Source organism: Rhinopithecus bieti, unplaced genomic scaffold (genome assembly GCF_001698545.2).
Source record: "Rhinopithecus bieti isolate Rb0 unplaced genomic scaffold, ASM169854v2 scaffold_3948, whole genome shotgun sequence".
Classification (NCBI taxonomy): Eukaryota; Metazoa; Chordata; class Mammalia; order Primates; family Cercopithecidae; genus Rhinopithecus; species Rhinopithecus bieti.
In genome coordinates, this window is record NW_016804646.1 from 5,943,963 (window position 1) to 5,954,649 (window position 10,687).

General features: G+C 36.8%; 1 protein-coding gene across 1 annotated transcript in view; it reads right to left on the minus strand.

Annotated features, from left to right (window-relative positions):
- MAP3K4 (mitogen-activated protein kinase kinase kinase 4) overlaps positions 1–10,687 on the minus strand; it is a 140,244-nt gene that overhangs the window by 19,778 nt on the left and 109,779 nt on the right. Inside the window, 7 exon segments of the mRNA XM_017869565.1 lie at positions 692–788; positions 3,896–3,962; positions 4,998–5,030; positions 5,033–5,045; positions 5,901–6,070; positions 6,547–6,708; positions 8,245–8,394. Of these exon segments, the coding sequence (XP_017725054.1) occupies positions 692–788; positions 3,896–3,962; positions 4,998–5,030; positions 5,033–5,045; positions 5,901–6,070; positions 6,547–6,708; positions 8,245–8,394 (692 nt within the window).

Consider the following 10,687-nt stretch of genomic DNA (forward strand, 5'->3'; position numbering starts at 1 on the left):
GAGATCCTCCCGCCTCGGCCTCCTAAAGTGCTGGAATTACAGGCGTGAGTCACTGCACCCTGGTCCCCACACAGCTTTAAAAAAAAAAACTGTGGTCCTTATCTAGCAAATATTGTTAAATAAAATTACACTTTTAAAAAGTGATTATACAGCGAGAGAAGGTGCTCACTACCTCAAGATGCAGAAATGCCACCACATTCAAGGCAGTTATCGTGAATGTACTATAGTTTCTGAATTCGCTTAGTGTTTACGTTGCTTTGTAATTACATATGCAGATAAAAATTGAATCTGGAAAAGTCATTCCAGTTTTTCTCCACTTTTAGTGGTATTTCGTATTGTTTTCAAATGTTGACTACACTATCCACATTCAAATTTGTTTTCCGAAGGTTATTTTTCAAAGGCAGGAAAGGAAAAAATGACTCCAAAGCCTGAAAGCATTTAGTAGCTTGAGGTTATAAATAAGCTGAGAAATGAAGTTATCTTGAAAGGTACAGGTCTGTTTTAAATTTGCATATCTTTTTCTTTTGCGACTAAAGGCTTCAAGATAATGCAAGAAAGAGCTTTTACAAATGTACGAACAACGCGGAAAAGGTATTTAGCTCTCAGAGCAAGCATCTAGTAGTTTCAAAAGTATCAGCATGCATATCGGAGAGCACTCTATAAAGCAAATGACTAGACAAGCACCAAATACCTGAATCCCTCTGGAGTGGGGATAATGAGGTGTGGGTTAGGAGGGTCACTATGGCATCGAGGTACCTTCATAGGACGGGGGCTGTTCCGATGAATGGCTGCCAGCAAAAATGGCAACAAATGCAACTTGTTAATATGGTCCACAGAAAATCATCAAACCAAACAGTCAAATGGAAAATGGAATGTCACTTATTTTGGCCAATGACCAAGGTAAGTCCATTTATATAAGTAAAAAATAATATTACATATACAAATATTATGGAAAATGTCACTTTTTAAAAGTCAGTAAAGCCCTATTATATATTTACAGTTTTCTCCATCAAAAAACATTTTTAAAATACTGGAGTAAAACATACATAATGTAAGCTAAACAAATGATTTAACTCATTTTAGAGATACTCCTAATAATAAGGAGTTCTTATGTTATCTACACGTTAAAAAGATTGTGGTCACTGGTGACATTTTGAGAGGTCCTGCCTTTGAGGTTGCTGTCATTTTCCTGAGTGCACGGAGTTTTACTCCAGTTCCTTTAAACCAGATCAGGTAGATTTAACTGAGTCATTATTTTTTTCAAGAGTATGTTTTCTTCTCTTTTTCTTTTACATATTCTGGTAATAGATAAATATGAATAAAATTTAAAATAAAAATTTAAAACTAGATAAAATTTAAAATTAGAGCTCTTATCTAGTGATTACAAATATGCTGACAATTCCACTTTCCCAATAACTAGATGTCAATATTAACGGACATGTGTTATATTTTGCCTACTCTCCGTAACATGCTTTTTCTCTTCTTGACTTTTAACAATCTGTTTTAACCCTCCTTAGTATTTTTTTAATGTCATATTTTCTCTTCATGTTAATACTTTCAGTCTATATATGTTTTACCCCAAATAAGTTTTATCCTAACCTGTTTCTTCATGATTTTGTTTCCTATTAATAAGGTGAAACAAGAGAGACAGAAGTAGTAAAAATGGAGAGATCTGAAGTTCCCTTGCAGAATTTACAAAACTTTAAAGGGACTGTTAACAAAAAAACCTCAGGCAATTTGTCTCTCTGATTCATTATCCTAGCTATTACAATGGCAAATGGAAGACATTCAATAGTAACAAAGGTTAAAAGAAAAAAAAAATGATTTGGTGAGTAATTAAGCAAAGACACTGGGAACTAGTCAAAAATTAGTAAAAATTTTCCTACAAATAAAGACATTCTGTTTAAAAAAAAACCATGTGCACATATATGTTTTGCATGAAACAAAGCAATTATTTTAATAGTAGGTATACGTAACACTGCAAAACTTTCCACTTCATTGGAAAGAAAATTCAAATCGCTAATAAACAAAATGGATGTTCACATTTCACTATTGGTAAACACTGATTATAGAGATGCTTTTCATGGCCAAAACAAAAAAAGCCCATAAAAAAAATGGTAGAAAGAATTACAGTACATTCATGACAGCCACAGTGTGGCCAATGAAAAGAACCAGTGAGATCGATACCTGTTGACACAGAAACATTTCTACAATTGTAAACAAACCACCCTATAAATGACTGTGTGATGAAATGCTCGCAGAGAAAGGTACAGGTAGAATGTATTTGTGTGATTATATGAATCTACAGAAAATATGGAAGCTTACATACCAGGGTGTTATTTGTTATGCGCTTACAACAGAGGGAAAGGAAGAAAGTAAGCAGTAGTAACAAAATGACAGTTGATGTGCTCTCATTTTCATTCATTACTTTTGTAAGAAAACAACACAAAATCAAATGATGACCCTTGTTGTGTATGGAACACTAGAATTTATACAATGTTATTACTTATTTAATCCTCATTAGCATCCAGTTCACTCATTAAAAAGGGAGGCTCAATGACGTTAAATGAGCAGCCCCAGGTCAATTGCTGTCCAGGTCCCCACAGTTCGTTCCACTAACCCACAGTGGCTGAGAGGACAGAGGACCATGTGGGTCTCCAGAGAGCGCTATTAATGAACTGTCCCACTGCAGGGTGGAGTGGCAGGCATACTGAAAGATGAGCGACTCAGATGTTACCCGGATTAAGGAAGTATGAGTCAGTTTTCTTTGGTCTTTTGTCATCTTTTTTCTACATCGATAAATTTTCTAAATGTACATCTTCCATATTTTCTAGATACTTTTCTATGTTGTAATTTTCCACAATGAAAACGATTCCTTATGTAATAAAATATTTTTTAAGTAATTCTTACTGAACTATCAATCGTGTTCTTAGAGAAACATGAAGTCTTAAGAGATCAGAAAATCAAAATTATTCATAATATGCTTAGGCAAAAGCCTCAACCTTGGGAGAAAAAGAGGTATGAACTGAAGATTAAAAAACCAACAATTAAAACCCATTCTACTAATTTTCTGTAGCTAGCAAGTACCCTATATGAAATATAGTTGATGTTCAATAAATTTACCATTTATGAATTATATTTTGTGTAATTTAAATTGCATAAAATTTCTAAGTTTTCATTTTTGGGTGTTTACTATAAATACAGTTTTGTTTTATTTACAAACTATCTCAAGAATGGCATAAGACATAGCTTTTTTTGACATATATTTTGTTTTCAACATTCCAACATACACTGTAAAAGCATTAATCAATATGACTGTAACATTGTACATAAACTGTAATCAAAAATTGTAATTAAAGTAATATATATAGCAGCATACCTTAACTTGATTTTTTAAAAAGTAAAACCAAATCAGAATTTACTACAGCTGGTGGGAAAGTGGGTACTTGGGACAGCTGTGGAGAAATGGACACTGCTGTCCTCAAAGGTGAGGAAGGAGGGACAGGGAAGTGATCTGCAGCCACCTGTAGCAGGGGTGGTTTCTCCTGCTTGGCAGACAACACCCTCCTCCAGTCTTTCCTCCCCATCAGAAAAGATGGTAAGGGGGAAAAGAATGGTATACTGGCATAGAAACAAATGTATTAATTGAACACTGCTGGCTAGCATGGAACAGCTTATGGCTGACGTTTTAATCTTCCTGTCGGATGTAGAAAGATTGCTGTGGAGTTATCTGTCTACACACCTCATTTCTGTCCCTCTCATTGTCGTTTTCCTAAATATTATTAAGACACCTCTTATACCATTTTAAACGACTGCAATTACAAGAGGATTTGTCCACTCAAATCATTGTGTTCCAGAAGAAATGCTGTAACGGCTGTCTTACCAAGGTACAAACCTGTAACAGGACTGTGTGGTTTTCCTATGACATGGCCAATACATTCATTCATCAAGGCTTGTAAACTCTAGAAACCAAAAGAAATTGGGAAAAGTAGAGAAAACAGGCATGCTTTCTTAATTATGGAAGTAGCACAAATTAATTTTCAGTGTATTTTTAAAAACATGCTACCCAAACTATTTTCAGTTAGCTTAAAAGAAAATAGGTATAAACACAAACTGTATGTAATTTAAAATAATACTGTGTATTTCATTTTTTGTAAGTAAAAGCAAATTAGCTGTCAACTTCCCATAACACAATAATGTGTACAAGCAAAGAACTTCTCATGTAATTGTCTCTACTACTGGGAGAATAAAATAAATGAATTCACACTATGAGCAACATCATGCTAATCTGATGACATTTATCAGACTAACAGTGATAATATTTAACATGAGCGAGATGCTCTCAAATGATGCACACTGAGGTAAAAGAGCTAATTTTTGTTCTGCCCCAAAGCAGCAGCTACGATAGCAGTAAAAATATAAAACTATCAAATATGTTAGAAGGGCCAGGGTTTACAAACTAGACATTGATTTAGTTGAACACTAATGTTACAAAAAGAAAAAAATATCTTACTCTGCTATGAGGAGTACTTTAAATTTCTCAGCATTATCATTACATGAAAAATATGTAAGAACCACTATTACGGCCGGGCGCAGTGGCTCAAGCCTGTAATCCCAGCACTTTGGGAGGCCGAGACGGGCGGATCACGAGGTCAGCAGATCGAGACCACCCTGGCTAACCCGGTGAAACCCCGTCTCTACTAAAAAATACAAAAAACTAGCCGGGCGAGGTGGCAGGCGCCCCTGTAGTCCCAGCTACTCGGTGAGGCTGAGGCGTGAGAATGGCGTGAAACCCGGAGAGGCGGAGCTCGCAGTGAGCCGAAAATCAGCACATTGCAACTTCAGCCTGGCGTGGACAGGGCGAGACTGTTGTCTCAAAAAAAAAAAAAAAGAACACTATTACATATAAAACATAACCATCTATATCTCTAGTATATATATGATGATGTGACTGACGCTTATTTCTATAATGAAAAAACTTAGAAATAATTCCATACCAAGAAGTCATCTTCTTGTTATATGCTGGAAATTTAAAGGCAGGTTCACTTGGTCTTGTTAGAAATTCAATAATCCTTGGATGCGCTCCACTTTTTTTTTTACATGAAAAAGTTCGAGCAATCACAAAACAACCAAGACAGTGCTGTAGCAGTTTGATGTTTTACAATTGAAAGTGACCATTAATTTATAATTTACTGATTTAGACGAAAACACTTTTTTTTTTTTGCTTCTGGGTTTCAGAGTAGGGACAGGTGACTCTTTGGAAATGGAGGATAATTTTTTAAAATTAATTTTGTTTTGATATACATATTTATTGGTATGCATGTGAAGAGTTGATTTTTAGTACTGATGATAGGTGCCCATCTTAATTCAACAATTATTTATTTGAATTCAACAATGGTATTTATAATTTTGCACAAAGTTCCTACTTGAGTCTCAGGCACAGCAACTTGGAGAAATTGCTTAATGACTTTTAAAAAGTGCCCCATGCTACCCCTCCATTACAAATTACAGAACGCTCAGCTATTTTTCACATAGTCATGACACTTTAATAACTATGTTTACTTTAGTGGAGCTACTATTGAGCCTCACAGATGATTCACCCATTTCACCCCTGCAAATTCCAAAACAGTTTCTTAATGAATAAATTTCATGAGGGAGGAAAAAACATTAGTCATCAGGAAGACTTGTCAAAGGAGAACATGAGTTCCCTTAAAGACAACTCCAATTTGGAACAAATTTTTAAAAAAATTTTTCCCCAAGAATTATGTAGTTTTCCCTATATATTTTTCCATAAAAAAAAAAACAACCTGATCACCAAAGAGTTTAGGGTGCTCCCTTCTGTGTCATCTGCTCAAAAAAAATCCCATAGGACATATATGAACAAATACTCCCAACCCCACATGACGTATTTCAGAAATATCCTACTTGGTCATTACCTGGGTCTTGTACCTCTACCACTCTCACATTTAGTCAGGACATAATTCATCCACTTCCGGGCAAAGCTTATATATTTGTCTCCTATCTTCTGTCTGAACTCCCCAGACATCAAACGAACAACTTCTTTATGATACTGTAAGAAGATTTCATGTATATCAAAATTAAGAAAATGATCATTAAATAATACCACACACTATAATGCCATGTCTGTTTAAAATGTTTTCTAAAAACAAAAAGTGAAATCCAATTAAAATTTCTATATTTTGAATATTATGAAGAATTATGGAAAGTATAGTGTTTCAATATGCAGTTTCATAAATGCTTCACTCCTGAGTTTAAATTAAGAATGTGCTTTCATGATATAAAACACCTCTTTAAAGTTTTAAAATGTTAAGTAGTTGGCTGTTGGCACCAAATAAAAGTCGGACAACTACCTAACAGTTTAAAAGTACAGTAACATCTCCGATACACAGCAGTGATATAAGATGATATTCTTGATTACGCTGTGATTACAATATCCGATTTACTGTAAAAGGTTCCTAAAACTTTCTGTAAGTTATCAAACAATTACTAAACTGTAGTGTGTGTTTCCTCTTATTTTGAACCTACCTCAAATCCAAAATTGTACCCCTGAATCATTGCTTCTCGGTAGTACTGTTGCAAGGTGACAGATTCAGATTCATCAACTTCAGCATCGAATTCTGATGTGAACATGTGGTCCACGCGGTCAATGGCATTGCTTATTCTGTTGCATAGCTCTAATGCATCATTCTAAAGAGTCCAAACCGGGATTAATGCAAAACGAAGCAAATCATACAATACTTACAAACATTTTAAAGAAAGATTTCGTTCATCATCACACAGACATTAACCACTACAAAACAATTCGGCCACTTTTAGTTATCAAAAGGAATTACCAAATATAGAAGAAATTATGTCATTTTATTTGACATTCTGTAGAAGAGAAAAAATGCATTTAAAATGATACAGTCTAGTTGTAATCTGCTCTTGGAATAGATGCTTTTATCTTCAATATTTTTATACATCAACCACCTGTTGTTTTCTCCTCTTGGATGGTTGCTCAACCATAAGTACGGGTGCAATTCCACAGAGTGAAAAAGCCCACGTACTTCTAGACGACTTCCACGGTGTCCTCGAATCAGGCTGTCCTCATTTCCCTGCTACTTCCTAGTCCAGGGGTTCTCTTCTGGGGTGGATTTTTCGCCCTCCCCTCAGCGTCTGGAGACATTGTCCAGAGAAGTTTTAGACTGTCAAAATTTGGAGGAAAAAGTGTAATCTACTGGGATATGGTAAGTAGAGGCCAGGAATGCTGCTAAACGTCCTGGAATGCACAGGACGGACCTCCACAACAAAGAATTACCGGCCCAAATGTCCACACTGAAGAGGCTGAGAAGCCCTGCCATAGCTCGAGCTTTCGTCACCTCTGTCAGCAACACAATAGCTCCAAATTGGTCTCCCTTTCTACCCTTACACATGAGTGCATACAAGGTCTCCATCAGGCAATTCCCTTACTATGGTTACAAAATATTCTTCCAGCAATCTATAAAGAGAGAGAACCTAAATATTTAGTTAATAAATGTTTATAGATAAATTAGACAAATCAGACTGACAGAAGAAAAACAAATGTTTATGAAATGACTTGTAACTTCAGAGAGTGCTTCTTCTTCAAGAAGTTAAGCCTTAATGTGAGTGAGAAGACGTAACTGATTGCCTGCAAAAGTGTGGATGAGATCAAGACGGATACATGGGATACAAAATAGAAAGTGTCAAAAACAGAAAATAACGGAAAAAGACAGCCAGGCTGTGGCTTGTTATAAACTTTGAAAGGCCTTTGTGCTTCTCTGCAACTTTTTTCTATTATGTTTAATTTGGTTGATTTATTAAGCAAAACAATAAATCTTCTATTACACACTACTGATATGGAATACCTCTAGTAAATACTGGAGATTGTGAAAGGAGAATGAAATTTACACTGGGAATGAAGAGACCTATATTCCTAAATTTTCAACTTTGCCACTAGCCAGTCATGTAGTCATCATGAATAAGTTACATAAAGTTCAATTCTCTATCCTTTCCAACTACAAAGTTCTACAGCTTCAGGAATCTCAGAATCTGTAGTTTAGACGTAAGAAAATATGTATTGGGAAGAGAGGTGAGTGGGTGGGCAATTTAAGAGCTCAAGTTCCTTGGATGATATTACCTTACACACATTACCACACACTGACTCTTCCACAGTATTTCATCAAAAAGGAAAAATCTCAGCTAATGTAGAGAACAGTGTGATACCTTCAGTTGCTGCAAAGCTTTGGCGATGACCGGCTGACTGGATGTCTGCTCCTGGCACAAAGTCATAAGTCCCTCAATGGACTGCTGGAAAGCTTTTCTCTGAATTGTGAGATGGGCAGACTGCATGACAACTAGTAAAAGATTATCCACCTGGGAGGAAAATCAAGCACAGGACACAAAAACCAACCCAGTTACTAGTTGTTATTCTAGTTCAACACCAGTCCAAAAACAATGCCAATCTCAGGGATACCAGGCCAACAACCATCTGATCAGAAAGTCATTTTTAAGCAAAGCTTCTCCTACATAGCAACACACTTCAGTGGGCATTGACAGCTGGAATATTCAGCACCATGGAGAAGAACCCCTCAGGACTGCAGGCAGGACATCTTTGAGCTATCCTAGAACTTCAAGTGTTGAGTACTGCTAGTGCAGAGTGTGAGTGTGCATGTGTGTACTGGAGCAGTGTGAAGAAGGAAAATGTAGGAATAAGAGACATCAATTGAAGGGCCTTATATAAAACATTAAGAAATCAAGACTTTATTACTTTTGTTCTTCAAGAGATAAAGAATCCTTGCAGTATTTTAAGTAGATCTGTGATGCAATCAGATGTATTATAATGTATAAAACATTAAGAAATCAAGACTTTATTACTTTTGTTCTTCAAGAGATAAAGAATCCTTGCAGTATTTTAAGTATATCTGTGATGCAATCAGATGTATTATAATGATCATTCTGGAAGTACAAAAACAAACACAGAATTGGAGAGACAGAAGGTGAGGTTTGAAGCAGGGAAACTCAAAGTAAGAAACTGCAATAGTTCAGGAGAGGGATGGTAAAGTTCTGACTATAGAAGCTGCTCTGGGGATGCAGGGAAAGGATCATTGACTGGAAATGCTTCTGGCAAGGTATTAACTGCAAAGGTGGGAGGCTGAATTTATATTAGCTGTCACACTTCTGGTTTAAACATGTGAGTGAAGTGGAACCATTCACTGAGACGGAATATAAAAGCAGAGTTGTTGGGGTGAAGGGACACAGCAGGCCAGTGTATACTCAGTTCTTGTGAGACTGAGCTCAAGGTGCATATGAACACTCACCATGACTGTTCCTAAGCTGAACACAGATAAATGAGAAAGCTTCTCACAGTTTATAACTAATGAGTTATAGAAACTGTCACAAGGTCCCTGTTAGGTAGGGAGGGGACAATCTTCACTACAAAAAGTGAAAATTAAATAACCAGTAAACCTGAATACTTGGAGAACTGGGATTTCTAGAACTACAAATTATATTAGTGACATAATTTCTTTTAGATCATAGCTCCACAGGTCTAACTACATGACTGAACTAAGAAAAGATATAAACCAGAAAGACGGTTTATTTCAAATATTCCAGAATAATTTAACTTAACAGAATGATATATTGTACAAATTACGCTGCAAAATTACCTATTAACACACTGAGGCATAATTTTGGGAAGTATATACTTGTGATTACTAGGGTAGCTGCACCCCTCATTCATGAGCGGCTAACAGTTCATTCTTACTAAAAGTCCTTTAAGTAACACTGCTGAGAAGTCGGAGGTGAGATGTACCTGCATGCTTCTCAGGGTGTCAACAGTCTCCACCTGAGGCACGACTTTGACAGGCTGTGTCTCCCACGTGCCCCAGCTGTCCTCTGAATCACGGGCTCGATCACCGTGCTTGGTCAGAAGCAGATAGGCATCGATGAGTACGTCGTCTGAATCTTTTGAACAGTCCTTTCCTGCGGCTGCATTGAGTAACTGCAAAATGATACTCTTCTCCTCAGCAAGAGTGTCTGGAACAAACACTTGCAAGTTTTCTAACCCAGGAATTTGTACCTGCAAAAGAAATAATCCAAAATCTTAAGGAACATTGTACATTAGAGAAATATGTTATTTAAAACAAACAAATGAACCTAGGAAAGCAGAGGCAGGTTTGGGGAGGGGATGTGGGAAGGGCACGAATTGGAGCAGTGAGGGAACTGCAGGAAGGAAGCTGGGTTCAGTGTGACTGGAGGAGGCAGGAGTCTGTGAACGCACTGGAGGAGAGGCCTTACAGAGTCTCCCCGATTACTGGACATCTTCCTCACTGCTTTCTTTTTAACAACAAAGAAAACACTCGAGGGGGAGGCAAGACAGCCTGAAAAAACCTCAACCACTGCTAGTTTGTGATGCTTACAGAAAATCACCTGGCTTGGGAAAAAGGCAAAAATTGTTAATACAGATTCTCTAATTATTCCAGGGCAGGGAGCCAGGGAGTCATCATAAGAAGGCTCCTTGAGATCAGTTTCTCAAAGGGTACACATGTGGTGGCAAGATGCAGGTCATGCCTCCCACTCTCAGTATAGGAGTGGGATTAAACTGTGGGCTTGGGATAAAATGTTCAGTGATGACATCACATACGGATTCTTTTTTTTTTTTTTTTTT